Below are 25975 nucleotides of genomic sequence, written 5' to 3'. Positions count from 1 at the left end.
TACTTTCTGGTGCGCTAACACACTGCATGACACACCCTGTAGGGGGATGCTTTCAGAGTTATGTTCTTCTGTGTGTGTGTGTGTGTGTGTGTGTGTGTGAGATGGGTGGGGGTCGCTCCACATTAAACAGAAGCAGATTGATAAGCTCTACAATATCATATCCCCTAGCATAACTCATATCCTGCTGCTGAGAGGGATAACCATAAACACACTCACATGACCTCAGCACATGGAACCTTGACAGTTTAGTGCCGTAAATAATGGAGGGAGGGAGGGAGGAATGCGAGCAGAAATAAAGGAGGAGAGGAACAATTAGTCAGGAGAACGGAGGGATGATTGTTTGTTTATAGAATGGAAACAAATCTGTAAATGACTACAATAAAGGGAAATGACAAAACACACAACGACAGAGGAAGTCAGAGGTGCTGAGAAACAGATAGGCTGTAACTCACTTCTATTCCTTAGTATCTCTCCTCACCTCTGTCTCTGCACCAAGACTAGCCCGGAGGAGAGAGGGAGAAATAAAGAGAGAAGGAGAAAGAGAGAGGGAGAGTGTGTGTTAGAAAGAGACAGAAGGAGAGCGAGAGAGAGAGAGAGAGAGAGAGAGAGAGAGAGAGAGAAAGAGAGAGCTAGTCCATTAGTGTAAAGATTGTCAATTAAAAGCTCATCAGATGGTCATGGCTAGACCAGACCTCCATTCCCCCCAGCTGAGAGATGAAGAAAAAGAGAAGAGAGAGAGAGAGAGAGAGAACACAGAGAGAGAGAGTACAGAGAGAGAGAGAGAGAGAACACAGAGAGAGAGAGAACAGAGAGAGAACAGAGAGAGAGAACAGAGAGAGAACAGAGAGAGAGAACAGAGAGAGAACAGAGAGAGAGAACAGAGAGAGAACAGAGAGAGAGAACAGAGAGAGAGAGAGAGAGAGAACAGAGAGAGAGAGAGAGAGAACAGAGAGAGAGAGAGAACATAGAGAGAGAGAGAGAGAGAGAACAGAGAGAGAGAGAGAGAGAACAGAGAGAGAGAGAGAGAGAACAGAGAGAGAGAGAGAGAGAACAGAGAGAGAGAGAGAGAACAGAGAGAGAGAGAGAGAGAGAGAGAGAGAGAGAACAGAGAGAGAGAGAGAGAACAGAGAGAGAGAGAGAGAGAGAGAGAGAACAGAGAGAGAGAGAGAGAGAGAGAACAGAGAGAGAGAGAGAGAACAGAGAGAGAGAACAGAGAGAGAGAACAGAGGAGAGAGAAACAGGGAGAAAGAGAGAGAGAAAGGACAGAGGAGAGAGAAACAGAGAGAGGGAGAGAGATCTATGACGTCCTGAGATGTGCCACTACTACTAATGCATTCTAATACACTATTTAAATGCACAAGCTAGATTTTCTGCTCCAACAGTAAAGTATGGCATGGACAGTTTTTGGACGACTGAGGGGGGGTTTCGAAAGTGCTGCCGTCTGTTCTTTTCCATTTCCTAAGTCTCATACGTAACTACAGCAACATCTGTCATAAAAAACAGTCTACTTTCCTCCTATAGCTGCCGAATATCTTGTGTGGATTCCATTCCCCTTGGTTGGACTGCAAGGCAACCCCAGCATACAGTACGTTTAGCTTTGACCTTTTACCTCTACCCTATGAATGACTTGTCCAAGAGAGATAGTCAGTGCACAGCCCACATGGAGAGGTTTAGGTATGTTACCAGGTTTCCTTTATGGAGATGCTACATTGCTAAAACATGACCCGACTTTACATAACATATCCCAAAAGACATGGACGTACACTGTACTGTCAATATTTCCCTTCCAAAATCACCCAAAAGGATATATTTAAAATCTTTTCACATTCCTGTGTGTGTGTGTGCGCGCACATGGTTGGGTAACTTCATTTGGCGTGCCTGGGATCCTCTCACCCGATCTGATGTCATGGGGTGAAAGGGGTAATGGCTGTGTGTCGATGTGTGTTAAATGTATGGAAAACAGATTTTGCCAGCGAAGCGTTAAGAGGAGAGAAACATGACATCAATGAAAACCCACTGCTGTCCCACAGGAACGTTTGAATGTCAGACAGTGTGTGCGAGAGTGTGCGCGTGTGTGTGTCTGTGCTCACGTATGTGTGTGAGTGTGTGTGTGTGGTAAGCTGGTATGTCACTATAGAAAAGTGTAGACAGTTTGATGATACGGGCCGACACCTGTGAAGTAGCAAAAAAACATGCCTTTCAGCAGATGTACTGCTCACACATGAACATACACACGTTCAACCAAGCCTCTACCACACAGACACATGCTATGAGAGCAAGAACAAACATTTCAAATTCCTACTCTTTTCAGGCTTTTCAAGAGAACAGATTCCCAGTGGCTTTTTATGAGAGCTGATTCCCAGTGGCCAATCATGAAAGATACAGGCTGTCCCAGGCTTTGGGTTCAACTCATCAGAGAAGAGTCAGGTGTGCTAGTGCTAGGCAGGAACAAAAGCCTGCACCAAAACCTGTAGGTTAGGACTCGGGTTTGGTTAAGTAAGTTAAGTTTCACAAAATGTCCAAGGTTTCCAGAAATCCCGATTGGAAGGTTCCCGGAATCAAGAGGGAATAAGCAGGAACTCTGGGAACTATCCAACCAGGATTTCTGGAAAATTTGGGAATGTACGGAACATTACTGGAATTTTGCAACCCTAGCAGGGTGTGTGTGTGTGTATATATATATATATATATATATATATATATATATATATATATATATATATATATACAGTGGGGAAAAGGACAGAGGAGCCTCTTAAAGAAGAAGTTACAGGTCTGTGAGAGCCAGAAATCTTGCTTGTTTGTAGGTGACCAAATACTTATTTTCCACCATAATTTGCAAATAAATTCATAAAAAATCCAGCAATGTGATTTTCTGGAGAAAAAAATTCTCAATTTGTCTGTCATAGTTGACGTGTACCTATGATAAATTACAGGCCTCTCTCATCTTTTTAAGTGGGAGAACTTGCACAATTGGTGGCTGACTAAATACTTTTTTTCCCCACTGTATATATATACACACACACACACACTCAGCAAAAAAAGAAATGTCCTCTCACTGTCAACTGCGTTTATTTCCAGCAAACTCAACATGTGTAAATATTTTTATGAACATAACAAGATTCAACAACTGAGACATTAACTGAACAAGTTCCACAGACATGTGACTTGCAGAAATTGAATAATGTGTCCCTGAACAAAGGGGGGGGGGGGGGGGGGGGGGTCAGGATCTGCATTAAGTACTGCAGTGCATGGACTGCACCAGATTTGCCAGTTCTTGCTGTGAGATGTTACCCCACTCTTTCACCAAGGCACCTGCAAGTTCCCTGACATTTCTGGGGGGAATGGCCCTAGCCCTCACCCTCCGATCCAACAGGTCCCAGACGTGCTCAATGGGATTGAGATCCGGGCTCTTCGCTGGCCATGGCAGAACACTGACATTCCTGTCTTGCAGGAAATCACGCACAGAACGAGCAGTATGGCTGGTTGCATTGTCATACTGGAGGGTCATGTCAGGATGAGCCTGCAGGAAGGGTACCACATGAGGGAGGATGTCTTCCCTGTAACGCACAGCGTTGAGATTGCCTGCAATGACAACAAGCGCAGTCTGATGATGCTGTGACACACCGCCCCAGACCATGACGGACCCTCAACATCCAAATCGATCCCGCTCCAGAGTACAGGCCTCGGTGTAACGCTCATTCCTTCGACGATAAACGCAAATCCGACCATCACCCCTGGTGAGACAAAACCGCGACTCGTCAGTGAAGAGCACTTTTTGCCAGTCCTGTCTGGTCCAGCGACGGTGGGTTTGTGCCCATAGGAGACGTTGTTGCCGGTGATGTCTGGTGAGGACCTGCCTTACAACAGGCCTACAAGCCCTCAGTCCAGCCTCTCTCAGCCTATTGCGGACAGTCTGAGCACTGATGGAGGGATTGTGCATTCCTGGTGTAACTCAGGCAGTTGTTGTTGTCATCCTGTACCTGTCCCGCAGGTGTGATGTTTGGATGTACCGATCCTGTGCAGGTGTTGATACACGTGGTCTGCCACTGCGAGGACTATCAGCTGTCTGTCCTGTCTCCCTGTAGCGCTGTCTTAGGCGTCTCACAGTACTGACATAGCAATTTATTGCCCTGGCCACATCTGCAGTCCTCATGCCTCCTTGCAGCATGCCTAAGGCACGTTTACGCAGATGAGCAGGGACCCTGGGCATCTTTCTTTTGGTGTATTTCAGAGTCAGTAGAAAGGCCTCTTTAGTGTCCTAAATTGTCATAACTGTGACCTTAATTGCCTACCGTCTGTAAGCTGTTAGTGTCTTAACGACCGTTCCACAGGTGCATGTTCATTAATTGTTTATGGTTCACTGAACAAGCAATGGAAACAGTGTTTAAACCCTTCACAATTAAGATCTGTGAAGTTATTTGAGAACGAAACAAACATTGATGGAATGCTTTGCTGTGATTGGCTGGTGCTTACCGAATGCCGTGCTGCGGTTGGCCAGTCCAGAGTAGGCGTTGCCGCTGGGCGATGAGGTGGCCGGGGAGGACAGGGGGCTGTAGGAAGACGGGTCTCCTTGGTAACTGTGGCCGGAGCCTATCCCAAACGGACTGGACTGGGCCTTAGTGGACTGGATGGAGAGAGAGAGAAAGAAAGAAAGAAAAAAGAAAGAAAAGAGAGCGTATTACTAGACTAGCAGAGAGACGTGTGTGTGTGTGTGTGTGTGTGTGTGTGTGTGTGTGTGTGTGTGTGTGTGTGTGAGTGTGAGAGTGAGAGACTGGTATAGGGTGAGGAGAAGACAGATGAGCTGCTCAAGACCATATGCTCAACACACTACCCTTAGCATGCATGTTGTGTGGTCCGATATGCAGATCAGAGAACACACACACACACACACACACCATCTATCCATAATCAGGCTCTGCTGATGCGATTCACTAAAGTGAGAAGAGAGAGCTCCGCATAGCGAAAAGAGAATCTGCATAGCGACCACAAACGCATTTCATTAGAACTACTACTGATGCTATTGGCTAGCAGTAGAGGATTCCTGTTGTAAACCAAAGGAGAGATGACTACATTCTGTAGCTATGGGAGTCAGTTTGTGATCAAGTGTGTCGTCTGCCTGACTGGAAAACACCTAGAACACCTAGGCATTAGATCTGGAATGGAACCAGTCTCCACGTCTGGATTGATTCTACAGATATTTGTTCAGTTTCAGATTTCTGGATTCTATCTGGCTCTACACAAAACGCAAACCACCTCTGCTACATGTTCAGGCCTGTGTGTGTGTGTGTGTGTGTGTGTGTGTGTGTGTGTGACCTGGCCAGAGAAGGGGGGGTCTGTTGCTAGTCCTGTGTGTGTGTGACCTGGCCAGAGAAGGGGGGTCTGTTGCTAGTCCTGTGTGTGTGTGACCTGGCCAGAGAAGGGGGGTCTGTTGCTAGTCCTGTGTGTGTGTTTTTTACCTGACCAGAGAAGGGGGGTCTGTTGCCGGTCCAGGTCACCTGTCCTGGGTTGAGCTGTCTGGAGATCTGAGCTAGGTTCTGATTGGACGATCCCGACGGCTGGATTTCATTAACCCCCGGGACATGGATCACTGAAGAGCTGTAACACACACACAGAGAGAGAGACAGCATTCCAAGTTAATGTGTGACATGTGAGCCTTTATATAGGCCCCTGCAGACAGTCATATTTCATTTATACTTTAACAAAACAACACATTTAACTGTTCACATCTGTCAACTCTAGTCTGCTCAATTGTTTAACCATCACCTGCGGCCCTGTCTTTCCCCACGGCTTTCAACTTTAAACACACGTATATACACACACACCAATGTGCATGCACGCACACACACACACACACACACACACACAGGGCACACACACACACAGGGCACACACACACACACACACACACACACAGGGCACACACACACACAGGGCACACACACACACAGGGCACACACACACACACAGGGCACACACACACACACACACAGGGCACACACACACACACACACAGGGCACACACACACACAGGGCACACACACACAGGGCACACACACACACACACAGGGCACACACACACACACACACACAGGGCACACACACACACACACACACAGGGCACACACACAGACAGTCAGACGCACCCACCCACACACAGAGAGGTGTACCTGAAGCTCTTGGCAGAGTGTCCGGGCTGGAAGGGAGAGTTCTGGGAGTAGAGCTGCTGACCTCCCGCCGTAGACGAAGGAACCATCATCTTCTTCTCGCCAGCTAGAACCACACAATACACACACTGTTTAGAGAGAGAGCGAGAGAGAGCGAGAGCGAGAGCGAGAGCGAGAGCGAGAGAGAGAGAGAGAGAGAGAGAGAGAGAGAGAGAGAGAGAGAGAGAGAGAGAGACATTCAGAGAGAGAGACAGATAAAGAGACATTCATTAACTCCCGAGTGGCGCAGTGGTCTAAGGCACTGTGATGCAGTGCTAGCTGTGCCACTAGAGATCCTGGTTCGAGTCCAGGCTCTGTCGTAGCCGGCCGCAACCGGGAGACCCATGGGGCGGCGCACAATTGGCCCAGCATTGTCCAGGATAGGGGAGGGAATGGCCGGCAGGGATGTAGCTCAGTTGGTAGAGCATGGCATTTGCAATGCCAGGGTTGTGGGTTCGTTTCCCACGGGGGGCCAGTATCAAAAATAAAATTATGAAAAATAATAATGTATGCACTGGATAAGAGCGTCTGCTAAATGACTAAACTGTAAAATGTAATTCAGAGCGAGAGATAAAGAGACATTCAGAGAGAGAGAGACAGATAGAGACATTCAGAGAGAGAGAGAGACAGATAAATAGACATTCAGAGAGAGAGAGAGAGAAAATACACCACACAGTCAGAGATAGAAAGAGGGAGGGAATGGAGAGAGAGAGAGGAGAAACTGCAGTCCTGATTGAGTTGTGGGGAGGTTGTTTTACATTTCTCCCCTGGATGAAATACCACCACCACAACCAACTGCCTACCATGGGCCTTACGACAAACACTGGCTGATTAATGCTTCCTTATCTAAACACACACACGTAACAAGACAAGTAGAGGTGAGAATATAACTAGATAGCGTACAGCCAGAGATGCCGGAGTACATGTCAGCGAAGCGCGGGTCTCTCTCCTGTGAGAACATGGTGTCCGTCTTGTCAATGTTCTTGCCCGCCTCGTGAACCCCTCCTCCCACACTGGGAACGGGCACCTGGAGGGAGCGGGGAGGGAAGAACAACTTCATTTAATAACACTACCTTTATTTATACAAGGGTGTGAGCATATCCCTCTTGCTAATGTACAGTCAACAGCTAGAGGAGAGCGAGTGGGAAGGACATCTTCACTTAATGAAACCCAAGTAACTGTTGGGTTGGGCTCAATTCCATTTGAATTCAGTCAGTTCAGGAGGTGAACTGAAATTCCAATTCCAAACGTTTTTTTCCTCATAGACAAGCATTGAGGAAGAATTTGATTTCAAATGGAATTGACCCCAAGCCTGTTATACAGTTGAGCCCTTTTAAATGTCCAATGCAGCCATTTTTTTAAAATCACAATATCAAATCATTTCTGGGCAACAATTAATTACATGACTGTAATTGTTTTCAATTAAAATGGTCAATAAGAAACAAAAATAGCTTCTTAGCAAAGAGACATTTCTCAAGCAAGAATTTTGCTAGGACTGTCTGGGAGTGGTCTGAGTGGGGAGGGGAAAACTGAAACTAGCTGTTATTGGCAGAGACGTTTGGAACTCTTTATTATTGGTCTATTAACTAATTTACCGCCTGGTGAAGTCACCAGTCAGGCCAAAACTCCATCCCACCAAAACAGGGTGAAATTTCAGGTGGTCTTTTCAAATAGCTCTTAACCTAAAAGGGCATTATCATAATTTTCACAATTTCAAGAGGGATATACTCACAGTATTATTCCAACCTCATAGTATGTTAATACACTGCTCAAAAAAATAAAGGGAACACTTAAACAACACAATGTAACTCCAAGTCAATCACACTTCTGTGAAATCAAACTGTCCACTTAGGAAGCAACACTGATTGACAATACATTTCACATGCTGTTGTGCAAATGGAATAGACAACAGGTGGAAATTATAGGCAATTAGCAAGACACCCCCAATAAAGGACTGGTTTTGCAGTTGGTGACCACAGACCACTTCTCAGTTCCTATGCTTCCTGGCTGATGTTTTGGTCACTTTTGAATGCTGGCGGTGCTTTCACTCTAGTGGTAGCATGAGACGGAGTCTACAACCCACACAAGTGGCTCAGGTAGTGCAGCTCATCCAGGATGGCACATCAATGCGAGCTGTGGCAAGAAGGTTTGCTGTGTCTGTCAGTGTAGTGTCCAGAGCATGGAGGCGCTACCAGGAGACAGGCCAGTACATCAGGAGACGTGGAGGAGGCCGTAGGAGGGCAACAACCCAGCAGCAGGACCGCTACCTGTGTGTCTGCTCAAACGGTCAGAAACAGACTCCATGAGGGTGGTATGAGGGCCCGACGTCCACAGGTGGGGGTTGTGCTTACAGCCCAACACCGTGCAGGATGTTTGGCATTTGCCAGAGAACACCAAGATTGGCAAATTCGCCACTGGCGCCCTGTGCTCTTCACAGATGAAAGCAGGTTCACACTGAGCACGTGACAGACGTGACAGAGTCTGGAGACGCCGTGGAGAACGTTCTGCTGCCTGCAACATCCTCCAGCATGACCGGTTTGGCGGTGGGTCAGTCATGGTGTGGGGTGGCATTTCTTTGGGGGGCCGCACAGCCCTCCATGTGCTCGCCAGAGGTAGCCTGACTGCCATTAGGTACCGAGATGAGATCCTCAGACCCCTTGTGAGACCATATGCTGGTGCGGTTGGCCCTGGGTTCCTCCTAATGCAAGACAATGCTAGACCTCATGTGGCTGGAGTGTGTCAGCAGTTCCTGCAAGAGGAAGGCATTGATGCTATGGACTGACCCGCCCGTTCCCCAGACCTGAATCCAATTGAGCACATCTGGGACATCATGTCTCGCTCCATCCACCAACGCCACGTTGCACCACAGACTGTCCAGGAGTTGGCGGATGCTTTAGTCCAGGTCTGGGAGGAGATCCCTCAGGAGACCATCTGCCACCTCATCAGGAGCATGCCCAGGCGTTGTAGGGAGGTCATACAGGCACGTGGAGGCCAAACACACTACTGAGCCTCATTTTGACTTGTTTAAGGACATTACATCAAAGTTGGATCAGCCTGTAGTGTGGTTTTCCACTTTAATTTTGAGGGTGACTCCAAATCCAGACCTCCATGGGTTGATAAATTTGATTTCCATTGATAATTTTTGTGTGATTTTGTTTTCAGCACATTCAACTATGTAAAGAAAAAAGTATTTAATAAGATTATTTCATTCATTCAGATCTAGGATGTGTTATTTTAGTGTTCCCTTTATTTTTTTGAGCAGTGTATATATAAAACAGAGGAAAATCACATTTTTGACTGCACTGGGCCTTTAATGATATACATGCAACAGCTTCAAAGTCTGTCTAGCATGAAAAGCCAGGGGTATGGATAGGTAATGGGGCTACACTGGGTACAGTGGGTATAGGGCATATTTTATACTATGAACAGGCAGGTATAAGGGCAGCTATAGGGGTCCTGTGGGTAATATGAACAGGCAGGTATAAGGGCTGATATAGGGGTCCTGTGTTATACCTGTGATAGATCATATGCTGTCAGGCCGTCTCTCTGATGGACCTCCAGCTCTGCCTGCTGCTGCTGTTGGAGCTGCCTGGAGAACACACACAATGACAACACATTAATACACAATCACACAATACCATCACTACAACACAATACCAGCACTGTAACACAATACCAGCACTACAACACAATACCAGCACTACAACACAATACCAGCACTACAACACAATACCAGCACTATAACACAATACCAGCACTACAACACAATACCAGCACTACAACACAATACCAGCACTACAACACAATACCAGCACTGTAACACAATACCAGCACTACAACACAATACCAGCACTACAACACAATACCAGCACTACAACACAATACCAGCACTACAACACAATACCAGCACTGTAACACAATACCAGCACTACAACACAATACCAGCACTACAACACAATACCAGCACTACAACATAATACCAGCACTACAACACAATACCAGCACTACAACACAATACCAGCACTACAACACAATACCAGCACTACAACACAATACCAGCACTACAACACAATACCAGCACTACAACACAATACCAGCACTACAACACAATACCAGCACTACAACACAATACCAGCACTATCACACAATACCAGCACTGTCACACAATACCAGCACTGTCACACGATACCAGCACTATAATACACTATAACACAATACCAGAACTATTACACAATACCAGCACTACAACACAATACCATCACTATAACACAATACCAGCACTATCACACAATACCATCACTATAACACAATACCAGCACTATCACACAATACCATCACTATAACACTATACCAGCACTATCACACAATACCAGAACTATTACACAATACCATCACTATAACACTATACCAGCACTATCACACAAAACCAGCACTATAACACAAAACCAGCACTATAACACAATACCAGCACTATAACACAATACCAGAACTATTACACAATACCAGCACTATCACACAATACCAGCACTATAACACAATACCAGCACTATAACACAATACCAGAACTATTACACAATACCAGCACTACAACACAATACCAGCACTACAACGCAATACCAGCACTATAACACAATACCAGCACTATAACACAATACCAGAACTATTACACAATACCAGCACTACAACACAATACCAGCACTACAACGCAATACCAGCACTATAACACAATACCAGCACTACAACACAATACCAGCACTACAACGCAATACCAGCACTACAACGCAATACCAGCACTATAACACAATACCAGCACTATAACACAATACCAGAACTATTACACAATACCAGCACTACAACACAATACCAGCACTACAACGCAATACCAGCACTATAACACAATACCAGCACTATAACACAATACCAGAACTATTACACAATACCAGCACTATAACACAATACCATCACTATAACACAATACCAGCACTACAACACAATACCAGCACTATAACACAATACCAGCACTACAACACAATACCAGCACTATAACACAATACCAGCACTATAACACAATACCAGCACTACAACACAATACCAGCACTATAACACAATACCAGCACTATAACACAATACCAGCACTACAACACAATACCAGCACTATAACACAATACCAGCACTACAACACAATACCAGCACTATAACACAATACCAGCACTATAACACAATACCAGCACTACAACACAATACCAGCACTATAACACAATACCAGCACTATAACACAATACCAGCACTACAACACAATACCAGCACTATAACACAATACCAGCACTACAACACAATACCAGCACTATAACACAATACCAGCACTATAACACTATACCAGCACTATCACACAAAACCAGCACTATAACACACTAGACATGCTTGGAGAACACACACAATGACAAAAAATGTATACACAATGACACCATACCAGCACTGTAACACAATACCATCACTGCAACACAATACCATCACTATAACACTAGAGATGCCTGGAGAATACACGCAATAACAACACACTCATACACAATACCCTCACTTTGATACGTTTCCACTTTAGATTGTATTATTAGTAACAGATGGACAAGTTATTGATACACAATACCAAAAGACCAGCATCCAAATAGCACAACTGGCACCCTAACGGCTGTAGAACAAATGTTAACATTGACTGACTGGACCAGTACAAGAAAAACCTACAGTGAGGGAAAAAAGTATTTGATCCCCTGCTGATTTTGTATGTTTTCCCACTGACAAAGACATGATCAGTCTATAATTTTAATGGTAGGTTTATTTGAACAGTGAGAGACAGAATAACAACACAAAAATCCAGAAAAACGCATGTCAAAAATGTTAGAAATTGATTTGCATTTTAAATGAGGGAAATAAGTATTTGACCCCCTCTCAATCAGAAAGATTTCTGGCTCCCATGCGCCTTTTATACAGGTAACGAGCTGAGATTAGGAGCACACTTAAAGGGAGTGCTCCTAATCTCAGTTTGTTACCTGTATAAAAGACACCTGTCCACAGAAGCAATCAATCAATCAGATTCCAAACGCTCCACCATGGCCAAAACCAAAGAGCTCTCCAAGGATGTCAGGGACAAGACTGTAGACCTACACAAGGCTGGAATGGGCTACAAGACCATCGCCAAGCAGCTTGGTGAGAAGGTGACAACAGTTGGTGCGATTATTCGCAAATGGAAGAAACACAAAATAACTGTCAATCTCCCTCGGCCTGGGGCTCCATGCAAGATCTCACCTCGTGGAGTTGCAATGATCATGAGAATGGTGAGGAATCGGCCCAGAACTACACGGGAGGATCTTGTCAATGATCTCAAGGCAGCTGGGACCATAGTCACCAAGAAAACAATTGGTAACACACCACGCCGTGAAGGACTGAAATCCTGCAGCGCCCGCAAGGTCCCCCTGCTCAAGAAAGCACATTAACATGCCCGTCTGAAGTTTGCCAATGAACATCTGAATGATTCAGAGGAGAACTGGGTGAAAGTGTTGTGGTCAGATGAGACCAAAATCGAGCTCTTTGGCATCAACTCAACTCGCTGTGTTTGGAGGAGGAGGAATGCTGCCTATGACCCCAAGAACACCATCCCCACCGTCAAACATGGAGGTGGAAACATTATGCTTTGGGGGTGTTTTTCTGCTAAGGGGACAGGACAACTTCACCGCATCAAAGGGACGATGGACGGGGCCATGTACCGTCAAATCTTGGGTGAGAACCTCCTTCCCTCAGCCAGGACATTGAAAATGGGTCGTGGATGGGTATTCCAGCATGACAATGACCCAAAACACACGGCCAAGGCAACAAAGGAGTGGCTCAAGAAGAAGCACATTAAGGTCCTGGAGTGGCCTAGCCAGTCTCCAGACCTTAATCCCATAGAAAATCTGTGGAGGGAGCTGAAGGTTTGAGTTGCCAAACGTCAGGCTCGAAACCTTAATGACTTGGAGAAGATCTGCAAAGAGTGGGACAAAATCCCTCCTGAGATGTGTGCAAACCTGGTGGCCAACTACAAGAAACGTCTGACCTCTGTGATTGCCAACAAGGGTTTTGCCACCAAGTACTAAGTCATGTTTTGCAAGGGGGTCAAATACTTATTTCTCTCATTAAAATGCAAATCAATTTATAACATTTTTGACATGCGTTTGTCTGGATTTTTTTGTTGTTATTCTGTCTCTCACTGTTCAAATAAACCTCCCATGAAAATTTTTGACTGATCATGTCTTTGTCAGTGGGCAAACGTACAAAATCAGCAGGGGATCAAATACTTTTTTCCCTCACTGTAAGGGTGCTTTGTGTACTATTAAATACATACTACAAGCTGGTCTGTACATCTGTGCTGTAGGTGTTTTTTTTCTCTCTCTCTCTCTCTCTCTCTCTCTCTCTCTCTCTCTCTCTCTCTCTCTCTCTCTCTCTCTCTCTCTCTCTCTCTCTCTCTCTCTCTCTCTCTCTCTCTCTCTCTCTCTCTCTCTCTCTCTCTCTCTCTCTCTCTCTCTCTCTCTCTCTCTCTCTCTCTCTCTCTCTCTCTCTCTCCCTCTCTCCCTCTCTCCCTCTCTCCCTCTCTCCCTCTCTCCCTCCCCCCCTGTACACTGGAAAACAACAGATTCTAATTCGGTACTCTCAAAAACAAGCCTTTTTTTTAGCGTAGGGGAATGGTTATGTTATGAACAACATCAGCTGTGTCCCAAATGGTACCCTATTCCCTTTATAGTGCCCTATGGTCCCTGGTCAAAAGTAGTGCACTCTTAAGATGCCATCTGGGACACATTCATTGTTGCAGAGTCAGTATATTGTGAATGGCTAAACGAGAAGAGCAACACCTGCACGCAAACAAATATTTAGAATAGTCAATGTGGTGGCAATAAGATGTTCTTAACTCAAAACCATTTCTGGACAGAATGTCTCCGGTCAGCTCTTACGCACCATTAGTAAGCTGGCAACAGAATGACTTTATTTCTCACACACAAACAGGCAGATTAACTTTACACAAACACACACTCTTGTGCCTCGAATCCATTTGTTGTTGGAAAATTGCACCACAGCAGCACAATCTAATTCAGGCCCTTAATTTCAAAAGCCTTGGAGTGATTTCCTGCTAAGTTCTTTTCTGGAGCATCCAACCCTGACATTTCCTGTTTCTTTCTTTCTGGGTAAACTGTTTTTCTTCTTCTGCCATGAGAAGTATGCAGCACTCGCTCTCTAGGAGAAGAGATGAGGAGGCCACTAGACTACAGAGGACCAGTTGGGTTTGAGACAGACCGAGACAGACAGACCTCAGGAATTTGACAGCTCATCTCTCTGTCTCTTTTTGCTTTCTCTCTCTCCAAGTACATCACAACCTTCCTCTTTCCCTGCCTCAAATAAATTCCTGAATGTCAAAGAGAGCGAGCAAGAGAGAGAGAGCGAGAGATGGAAACACGTGTGTTAACAACATGAAAGCGTCCCCTGGCAGTGTACATAGACTGGTGCTGTGCTGAACTTAGTGACCCTGGCCGCCACAGCCTATAAGAGCCTAGCGTCTGACAAGAGACCTAATGGGAGTAACTAGAATATATTATGGCCAGAGCGCCAGTGTGTGTATGTGTATACTGTATGCCAGTGTGTGTGTATACCCGTGTGTTTGTGTCCAGATCAAAAACACCTGTCACTAGGAATAAAGAGCTTCCATTAAGGAAAACAAACTACTCTAAAACCCCATTATGTCAAGTGCTGCTTAGTGGTCCTCTCAAAGAGACACTTGTGAGTGAGAGAGAGATAGAGAGAGAGAGGGAGGAGTAGAGGAAAAAAGGAGGTAGAGATGTAGGGGGGAGGAGGGGTGAGCACAGAGGGGTCACCTGCATGTGGTCCTCTGTAGCTCAGCTGGTAGAGCACGGCGCTTGTAACGCCAAGGTAGTGGGTTCGATCCCCGGGACCACCCATACACAAAAAAAATGTATGCACGCATGACTGTAAGTCGCTTTGGATAAAAGCGTCTGCTAAATGGCATATTATTATTATTATTATTATTACCTGGACTGAGAGAGGACAAAGATGGATAACACTTGGCCAGGAAAACTCCAGAGGATATTTGAACTTCTGAAGAATGTGCAAAAATACGTCCAGCCAAGCCGACTCCAAGTTTCCACCAGTTACACAACTCTCCTGTTTAACTACCTCTAATGCACTCAGCATCACACGGTCGGGAAGAAACATTATTATGAAAATGTAACCGGTTCAGAGTGTGTGTGTCTGATGTTTGTGTGTGTTTGTAAGTGTGTGTACATGTGTGTACTTGTACATGTGTGTGTGTGTATGCTTGAAAGTGTGTGTGTGTGTGTGTGAGACGCAGATGGAGTTGCTAAGGTTTATAATTTGTTGTTGTTCTGCTCTGGTGCCCCTGGGTAAACTCCAGCAGTAATAAACAGCGGATGGGGAATGGCTTCATTGGTGACTTGGCTGCTATGGTGTGTGTTGTCTCTGCCCACACATTCAGAGCTGGCCTGATAGTGGGGTTCTGAGGGAAGCAGCCAGGTCACACAGCAGTGGCTGATGGGATGTAGCAAGGGTGCAAGTGGGCAGCCTGAGGCTTGTAGCCATGGTAACAATGCCAATGCACGCACGCACACACAAAAGCCCTCCACAGATTGCTTCCTAAACAGAAACAGTTCCAGAAACAGGGCCAGAAGTGGAGGCTAGCCTCTTTAATATCTCAGTTTATGGTTCAAACCTAGAGCCAGCCAACATTACTAACCAATACAGATGGCTCTGTTTGGCTTGCCCGTCAACTGAGGCACACAGATGGGGCAGTGTGTCAGGTGTGTCATGGTTCCACAGTCATCTCCTTGTACAGTCCTGCAGGCTAAACGAGACTCAGGAAGCAAGTTGGAACATTGACCACATTACCATGCAGCTGCTAAAATACTATTCGAGTTGTTAGAATACACACACAATCTCCATTACAATGTTGCCATTCCCTTTAATCCAGATACACTGCATGACCAAAAGTATGTGGACACCTGAACATCTCATTCCAAAATCATGGGCATTAATATAGAGTTGGTCTCCCCTTTGCTGCTATAACTCCACTCTTCTGGGAAGGCTTTCCACTAGATGTTGGAACATTGCTGCGGGGACTTGCTTCCATTCAGCCACTAGAGCATTAGTGAGGTCGTGCACTGATGTTGGGTGATTAGGCCTGACTCGCAGTTTGCGTTCCAATTCATCCAAAATGGTGTTCAATGGGGTTGAGGTCAGGGCTCTGTGCAGGCCAGTCAAGTTCTTCCACACTGATCTTGACAAACCATTTCTGTATGGACCTTGCTTTGTGCACGGGGGCATTGTCATGCTGAAACAGGAAAGGGCCTTCCCCAAACTGTTGCCACAAAGTTGGAAGCACAGAATAATCTAGAACGTAATTGTAAGCTGTAGCGTTAAGATTTCCCTTCACTGTATCTAATAGGCACTATGCGTTCTCCTGGCAAACCCAGATTGGTCCATCAGACTGCCAGATGGGGAATGGTGATTGTGTTTCCACTGCTCCACAGTGTTCCACTGCTTCCACTGCTCCACAGTGTTCCACTGCTTCCACTGCTCCACAGTGTTCCACTGTTTCCACTGCTCCACAGTGTTCCCGACCAACAGTTCTGGTGCTGACGTTGCTTCCAGAGGCACTTTGGAACTCGGTAGTGAGTGTTGCAACCGTGGACAGACGATTTTTAAACGCTACGTGCTTCAGCACTCAGCGGTCCTGTTCTGTGGACTCGTGTGGCCTACCACTTTGCAGCTGAGTCATTGTTGCTCCTAGATTTTTGCCCTTCACAATAACAGCACTCAGTTGACCAGGCCAGCTCTAGCAGGGCAGAAATTGTATGAACTGACTGGTTGGAAAGGTGGCATCCTATGACGGTGCCACGTTGAAAGTCACTGAGCTCTTCAGTAAGGCCATTCTACTGCCAATGTCTGTCTATGGAGATTGCATGGCTGTGTGCTCAATTTTATACACCTGTCAACAACGGGTGTGGCTGAAATAGCCGAATCTACTAATTTGAAGGGGTGTCCACATACTTTTGCATATATAGTGTAGATGCAGATTCACCATGCATGGTCTGGTATTTTCATTGTCCAAGGTCCACAGCGTGTGTACTGCAACCGGCTCTGAAACAACAGGGTTTTTCCCACTGGCTTCCCCCACAACTACATCTTACTTTATTTACTTGGTCCAGTAGTAGTAGCTACCACGGTAATGAAATATGGCCTACACTGAGTGTGTGTGTTTTGTTGGCTGTCTATACATGGGCTGGCTATACATGGGCTGGCTATACATGGGCTGGCTATACATGGGCTGCCTATACATGGGCTGGCTATACATGGGCTGGCTATACATGGGCTGGCTATACATGGGCTGCCTATACATGGGCTGGCTATACATGGGCTGGCTATACATGGGCTGGCTATACATGGGCTGGCTATACATGGGCTGGCTATACATGGGCTGCCTATACATGGGCTGGCTATACATGGGCTGCCTATACATGGGCTGGCTATACATGGGCTGGCTATACATGGGCTGGCTATACATGGGCTGGCTATACATGGGCTGTATGCATAGATATATGCCCAGCTAGTTTTCCAGAAATGATTGAGTGTGTGTAACCTATAGTTTGTGAAGAGATATCCACTATGAGAGGGGAATATAACCCAGGAGAGTAAAGACATTGTCCAGATCCCTATATTCTTTCCCTATTATATGAAGTGTGCATTCATTCACTCCCCCTCAAGAATTTGAACGCATTGGACTGCATCCCAAATGGCATCCTACTCCCTCCATAGTGCAGTGGTTTTGACCAGGGCCCATAGGATAGGGTGCCATTTGGGAAGTATCCTTGGATTGGTGTAAGAAATATGGCAGTCGCTCTACATCAAACACTCCTAAATCTTGGAGGGGAAGTGAACTAGTGCCCACCAGAGAGAAGACAGAAGAAACAGAGTGGTGTCTCTCATGGACAGCAAATTTACTGCAGGGTAACACTCAGCTATATCAACGACCAGATGGTCTGTCTCATAACCCTGTGTGTGTGTGTGTGTGTGTGTGTGTGTGTGTGTGTGTGTGGTGTCGCTGGGTGAGACTTGCTCAGGTACCCCGGTGGTCAGATGCTGAGCTTCACAACTGTTGTATAGGGTTGATGAATAAGATTAGATATTTTATGGAGCCTATAAATCAAGTACACAGTCTGTAGCCAGCCAGGTTTCCACTGCCCTGGCTCTCACCTCAGCTAGAGAGAACACTGGCACACAATGGAGCGCACACACACACACACATACATATGCGTACCCACACACACACACAATGGAATGTTTACTCCGCTAATCTGATCTCCAGACAGAAACATTATGTTACTGCCTTCCTTAACTCATTATAATGTCTGAGGAAATTGAGAAAATGATGTTTCAGACCATGTTTCCACACACACACACACACACACACACACAGAGACACACACAGAGACACACACAAACACACAAACGGGTGGAGGCAAAACAATCACAATCTAGCAATCTAAAACAAACGGAATAAGGGAACTCTTCCAGTGTTTCCGGAGTGTTCCCCAGTTCTCCGGAGTGTGAGTGGGATGTTAGTGTTGGAAGCGTCAGGATCATTCATAAAGTGTAAAGTCAATGTTGATGGTCCTGGGGTATGAGGTTTGCACCCATTCTCTGATTCTTCACCCACTCTAAAAGGCCTTTCCTTTTCCTCTCTGGCCTCTATTTAGGCACAGTGACAAAATCAACAGTGACGCCACCGCCCCCTACTGACCAGGACCTGGTAGTGCAGCTGAAACGCGCAGGTAAGCAGCCCCGCGCACGTTAACAGTACGTAAACACAAACGCTCAGGAGTACACATACACACAAAAACATGCACAAACTCACACACACTCAACAATACAATATCTGCTACAGTTAGAGGGGATAACTGGGCCTGCTACAGCTAGAGGGGTTAACTGGGCCTGCTCCAGCTAGAGGGGATAACTGGGCCTGCTACAGCTAGAGGGAATAACTGGGCCTGCTACAGCTAGAGGGGATAACTGGGCCTGCTACAGCTAGAGGGGATAACTGGGCCTGCTACAGCTAGAGGGGATAACTGGGCCTGCTACAGCTAGAGGGGTTAACTGGGCCTGCTCCAGCTAGAGGGGATAACTGGGCCTGCTACAGCTAGAGGGAATAACTGGGCCTGCTACAGCTAGAGGGGATAACTGGGCCTGCTACAGCTAGAGGGGATAACTGGGCCTGCTACAGCTAGAGGGGATAACTGGGCCTGCTACAGCTAGAGGGGATAACTGGGCCTGCTACAGCTAGAGGGGATAACTGGGCCTCTACAGCTAGAGGGGATAACTGGGCCTCTACAGCTAGAGGGGATAACTGGGCCTGCTACAGCTAGAGGGGATAACTGGGCCTGCTACAGCTAGAGGGGATAACTGGGCCTGCTACAGCTAGAGGGGATAACTGGGCCTCTACAGCTAGAGGGGATAACTGGGCCTCTACAGCTAGAGGGGATAACTGGGCCTCTACAGAACATGTAACTGTCTCACCAGCAGTCGTTCAATACAGCAGTGTAAAAAGGTGCCTATTATGACTGGTCACTCTAGTCCTTTTGGGTTGATGGCTAAAGGCATATTATGGATTTCCTTTGGACATGCTAGAATCACATTCAAAAGAAGAGATCTTTCCCGGATACATATTGCATAGCCATTTAATTTCCTGCACTACAAAACAATTAATGAATTGGACCAAGAAGTCTATTGGTGATGTCCAGCGAGTGTACAGTATTGTGCGTGTGAGAGATCGAAAGTCGGACTAAAGGCTGACAGTGTGGAACAGGGTTTCCCAAACTCTGTCCTGCCCCCCAGCCGTTTTGTTTTTTGCCTTACCACTACACAGCTGATTCAAATAACCAACTCATCAAGCTTTGATTATTTGAATCAGCTGTGTAGTGGTAAGGCAAAAACCAAAATGTGCACCCGGGGCCAGGGCCGATTTTGGGAAACCCTGTTCTAGAACATTCCACTGGTCTATTTTTGTCCCAGGACGTGAAACATGTGTCAACAATTTCCACACACATGTGGCGTGTGTGTGTTTATTACTCAGTGTCTATCTCTGTGTGTATATGTCTCTGTGTCTGTGTAAGTAAATATGTCTGTGTGTGTGTCGGTCCTTGTGTGTGTGCGTGCGTCGGTCTGTGTGTGTGTGTGTATGTGTCCACCTACTTGACGTTGGTGTTGGTGCAGATGATGTACTCGATCTCGTCGGAGTAGGGGTTCTGGAAGGTGAAGGAGCTGGTGCGGATTAACATCCACTCTCTGTTCTTCATACGGAACCTGTACATCACCGACAACACCTGGCCCTTCAACTTTACCACCTAGATGGGGGGGAGAGAGAGAGAGAAGGTTAGATAAGACACATCACAGACAACCTGACCACCTAGAATGGAGGGAGGGGAACCTTGCGTGTGTGGTGGTGGTGGTGGGGGGGGGGGCGGGGGGGGGGGTTCAACATACAAATGCTGAAATCAGCACATTCAAAACAGCACATATTGCTAAGGGAGAGAGAGAGCGAGAGGGAAATATTCCTCCATCTAAAGGGCTTACAAATAAAAAAAGAACTAATTCGAGGAAGAAAGGAGTTGGAGTACTCAACAAAAAAGGTCAGCTTTAATCCATTGTCAGGATGAGAACAGGTGACTGACGTTGCTGTCAAGCTGACGTCTTCCTCAGAGAGTTTCGCCATCTTGGGTGGGGAGCGTGGAAATCAGGTGGACTTCAGAAGATTTTAGGTTTTCGGTTCCACCCAGTCTAATCTCCCCATACCTCTCCTAGCATACCTCTCCGCACACACACACTGACACACACACACACACACACACTTGACACACCTCTTTCTCTGAATATGCCCTCCATATGCATACCAGTGAACCTCACCTGTCAATCTGGTTAATGGACGTACTGCTTTGCATCTAAATGCCTTTCAAATAGGGGATCTGAAATGGGCTTCTGAAATGGGCATTCGTAATGAAAGCTCTGTGGACAATCTCAGAGACATGGAAGAGTGTTTTTCCTTTCACACAGCGGGCACCACCAGCTAAACGAGAGCGGGAGAAGGCCAGAAGTTTAATCTTATTTTGAGAAAAAGGCACGATTTCCTTATTTACTTGAGCAAATGTGGATTAGACACGTTTCGACCGCACCTTTTATTCAGCACATATCTCATTGCTTAAACATGGACTAGGGAGGATTGAGCATCCTATTGGTCAGAATGTATGACCTGTGACCTCAGTAACAGGAAGAGATAGTGGAGCAGTCCTTTGTGCTTGGCAGCAAATCTCAAAAGGCACACTATTCCCTATGTACTGCACTAATGTTGTCCGAGGCCCGGGGCTAAGTGACCAAAACTAGTGCAGTATGTATAGGGGCTCAAAAGAGACACTGGAAGGTGTGTGTGTCCGTGCTTGTTAGGATCTCAGTGTTTGTGCGTGTGTGTGTTCGTGTCTTCATGATTATCTGTATGAGAGAAGTGAAAGGCCAGGGCAGGATGGGGCTACAACATAGAGGGTGTGCCCCAAATGGCACTATATTCCCTACATAATGTCCTACTTCAGACCAGAGCACGTAGTGCGCTATAAAGGGAATAGGGTGTCATCTGGGACACAGCTGTTAAGACGGACCACCAATTATCCCAATACTTCTACTCTACTGTCAGCGACTGAGGCTGGGCTGACAGTGGCAACTACATAGAAAGAGACAGGAGGTAGAGAGGAAGTGAGGGGAAGGGAGAGAGAGAGAGAAAGAGAGCGAGAGAAAGAACGAGCGAGCGAGGGAAAGAAAGAAAGAGCGAGAGGGTGTGCAAGAGAATGAAGTGCGTTTGAGTGAAAAATACTTACATCCCTCATCTCTATCTCTCAATCTTTCATTACCTTGAGCTGGAGTGGTTCCTACATGCTACGTGTGCCTGTGTGACTGTGTGTGTTGTCATTACCTCTGAAGATGTTAAACTGTCAGTAGGCTGGGAATACAAAAAATGGGAATACAAAAAATGGGAATACAAAAAATGGGAATACAAAACATGGGAATACAAAAAATGATTTTCTGCCACGAAAACAAACTGTGTGTTGCACAAAAGTCAATCGCATACAAACCAATCAAAGCTGACACTCACAGCTGAGAGCCAAAGCTATTGGTCTGCCAATACCTGAATAAAGGTACCAGAGTCTGTCTGTCTCTCTACCTGTCTGTCTGTCTGTCTCGCTCTACCTGTCTGTCTGTCTGTCTGTCTCTCTCTACCTGTCTGTCTGTCTGTCTTTCTACCTGTCTGTCTGTCTGTCTGTCTTTCTACCTGTCTGTCTGTGCCTTTCTACCTGTTTGTCTGTCTGTCTGTCTGTCTGTCTGTCTGTCTGTCTCTTTCTACCTGTCTGTCTGTCTGTCTGTGTCTTTCTACCTGTCTGTCTGTCTGTCTCGCTCTACCTGTCTGTCTGTCTGTCTGTGTCTCTCTACCTGTCTGTCTGTCTGTCTTTCTACCTGTCTGTCTGTGTCTTTCTACCTGTTTGTCTGTCTGTCTGTGTCTTTCTACCTGTCTGTCTGTCTCTTTCTGCCTGTCTGTCTGTCTGTCTGTCTGTCTGTCTGTCTGTCTCTTTCTACCTGTCTGTCTGTCTGTTTGTGTCTTTCTACCTGTCTGTCTGTCTGTCTCTCTACTTGTCTCCCTCTCTGTCTGTCTGTCTGTCTCTCTCTCTCTCTCTGTCTGTGGAGCTGCAGGCAGTATGTATGTGTGTGTGTGTGTGTGTGTGTGTGTGTGTGTGTGCTGACAGGGCTTGGCAGTTCGCTCTGGGTGATAGCGCTGAGGTCTCTATGCTGCTCATATCAGGAGATATCTGGGACAGACAGGTGGACATGAGCTCTCTGCCAGATGATAGAGAATCTGAGTGTGTGTCAGAGGGTAAGGAGTGTGTGTCTTAGACATTTTGTCTGTGTGTGCCTGTCAGAAAGGTATGTGTGTGTGTGGGGTTCTGTTCCATGGAAGGAAACCTCTGCCAGAGAGGAGTGTATTAGGGAGTATCAGGGAGTCAAACATGTAAAATAATATTGCCCTAACAAAACATTCCACCTTTCACCTCATTGCTGGCATTCAGTACACAGTGCTCCCCTGGCAGAGACACTGAACCGCAACGCAGAGGACACACACCTGGGTGCTCAGATATAAATGTTTCATGTAGAACAGATCCGTCAGTCCAGTTTATTAGGGTTAGGCAATAGGGTTCGCTCTATTCCTTACATTTCTATCTGCAACGTTGTGAACTTTTCACCCTTCTAAAAAGGACCCTGCAGTGTGTTCCTGTCAGCTGCTGCACATCTTAAACCATTACAGATTGGCCAATAGTATTAGCCTGTCTGCCAGTCCTTGGCATGGCTCCAGTCTTCAGGCTAGGCAGATGGAGGCACTGGATTTATGACCTTTAATTCACCAGGTAGGTTATTTAGTGTCTTTTAGAATCACGACCTGGGGTGAGTTCCCCCAAATAATGAAGATCTTATTAAGTACATTGGTAGGCAATGGATGAACGATGGTCTCAATGCTAAAGATGACCTTGATGGTTTGGGGGAAACTCACCCCTGAGCAAAAGCATGTTTCTGCTAGTTTAATTTCCAGGTGAGCCTAGGGTTGCAAAATTCCAGTAACTTTCCCGAAATTCCCAGGTTTTCCCTGTGGGCCCTGGTCAAAAGTAGTGCACCTTAAAGGGAATAGGGTGCCATTTGGGACGCAACCCATGACTTTGGATGGGCTGTCTGTTCTAATGGGCTGTTCGTTGTACTCAGTCTCATTCGACCATAATGACGGGCTACTGGTGTCTAATTAAAGAGCGCCTCCCTTTTCACCTCGGGGTGACAGGGTCAGGAGAGGACCTGAGTGGAACCACTGGCGTGTGACAGGAAGACGAAAGTTTTACTGCCAGACAGAGTAATTAAACCTCTGTTGTAATTCAACATTATGATGCCCCATCTCCTTATTAATTCAGCCACTTACTTAGATAACTAGCAAGTTAAAAGTAGGGGTCGCGTTAACAAAGAATTCTTAATTTTTCACAAAGGAAAAATATATTTACATTTTTGTCATTTAGCAGACGCTCTTATCCAGAGCGACTTACAGTAGTGAGCTCATACATTTTCATACTTTTTTCGTACTGGTCCCCATACGCCTACTCCCCCTCTCCTCTCCTCCTCCCCCTCTCCACACCTGATCCCCCTCTCCTCCTCCCCCCTTCCCCTCTCCTCCTCCTCCCTCCCTCCATCTCCTCCTCCCCTTCTGCTCCCTCTTTTTGCCTGATCCACCTCTCCTCTTCTGCTCCCCCTTTCCTCCTCCCCCTCTCCTCCTCATCTGCTCCCCCTCTCCTCTCCTCCTCCCCCTCTCCTCATCTGCTCCCCCTCTCCTCATCTGCTCCCCCTCTCCTCTCCTCACCTCCCCCTCTCCTCTCCTCACCTCCTCCCCCTCTCCTCACCTCCTCCCCATCTGCTCCCCCTCTCCTCTCCTCCTCCCCCCCCCCCCCCTCCCCAGTGGTGTAGTACCTGTTGAAAGATCTCTCAAGTGGTCTCTCTGTGGTCCTCTGAGTGACAGAACTCTTCCTCATCCCGGTCTCCTCCACCCTCCCTCTCCTCCTCCCTCCCTCCCTCCCACCCTCTCCTTCTCACCGTACCTGTTGAAAGCTCTCTCTCAGGTGACTCTGGTCCTCTGGGTGGCAGAACTCCAGGATGTCTTTCCCCAGCAGATCCTACACAAGATGACGACACAATAAATACACACAAATTCATAAAACTACACACTTCAGGTCAATTTCAAATCATGAAATACAAGTTCATGTTTTAATTTAATAAAAAATGTTTAAATTCAGATAAAATATATGTTGGCATTAATATCACTCCATACACACCATTTCACACTATAAAAACATAATTACACACAATAACAAATACACAATTCAAATACTTTCTTTGGGATCCACAATTAAACTTTGTCCAATTACTGGACAAAAAAGCATTTTCAATGTAGATTATTTCTTGACAATGCCTTTTAGTCCAGGACTAGGCTTCCTCTGCCTGGGTTAGGAAAACAGGCCATACAGGTCATACATTATTCAGACCCTTGGACTTGAGTCACTGGCCTTTACTGAATTAATCTGTCTTCCATTCCTTGCATCCGTTCTCCCCGGCTCTTTCTCATTGGAGAAGAAGGTCTAAGGGTAGCCACCTTGGACCTTCTCCTCTAATACGGTTGAGAAGGAGCTGAGGAGAGGATACGAGAAATTGAGGGCAGAGGAATTGAGATCAAGCCAGTGATACATCTTTAAATAATTATTCCTGTCATGAAAAAAACCCAACAACAACTGTGCTTCCCAAATGGCATCCTTTGCCTATCAGTGCACTACCTTGGACCAGGGCCCACAGGGCTCTACACTACCCCACTGGGCTCTACACTACCCCACTGGGCTCTACACTACCCCACTGGGCTCTACACTACCCCACAGGGCTCTACACTACCCCACAGGGCTCTACACTACCCCACAGGGCTCTACACTACCCCACAGGGCTCTACACTACCCCACAGGGCTCTACACTACCCCACAGGGCTCTACACTACTCCACAGGGCTCTACACTACCCCACAGGGCTCTACACTACCCCACAGGGCTCTGGTCA

General features: G+C 46.4%; 1 protein-coding gene across 5 annotated transcripts in view; it reads right to left on the bottom strand.

Moving 5' to 3' along the window:
- Positions 1 to 25975, bottom strand: part of LOC311111588 (aryl hydrocarbon receptor nuclear translocator 2) — an 86019-nt gene that overhangs the window by 7003 nt on the left and 53041 nt on the right. For all 5 annotated transcript variants that reach the window (XM_084154353.1, XM_084154355.1, XM_084154354.1 and 2 more), the window contains 7 exons: positions 24977 to 25051; positions 20505 to 20656; positions 9720 to 9795; positions 7110 to 7233; positions 6171 to 6273; positions 5460 to 5598; positions 4477 to 4627 (listed from right to left, as the gene is read on the bottom strand). In XM_084154353.1, coding sequence (XP_084010479.1) covers positions 4477 to 4627; positions 5460 to 5598; positions 6171 to 6273; positions 7110 to 7233; positions 9720 to 9795; positions 20505 to 20656; positions 24977 to 25051 — 820 coding nt within the window. The remainder of the gene's footprint in view (positions 1 to 4476; positions 4628 to 5459; positions 5599 to 6170; positions 6274 to 7109; positions 7234 to 9719; positions 9796 to 20504; positions 20657 to 24976; positions 25052 to 25975) is intronic.

Source organism: Coregonus lavaretus (genome assembly GCF_964263955.1).
Source record: "Coregonus lavaretus genome assembly, chromosome: 37".
NCBI lineage: Eukaryota > Metazoa > Chordata > Actinopteri > Salmoniformes > Salmonidae > Coregonus > Coregonus lavaretus.
The sequence above is the reverse complement of the archived record's forward strand: the minus strand, read 5'-3'. Positions and strand labels throughout refer to the sequence as shown.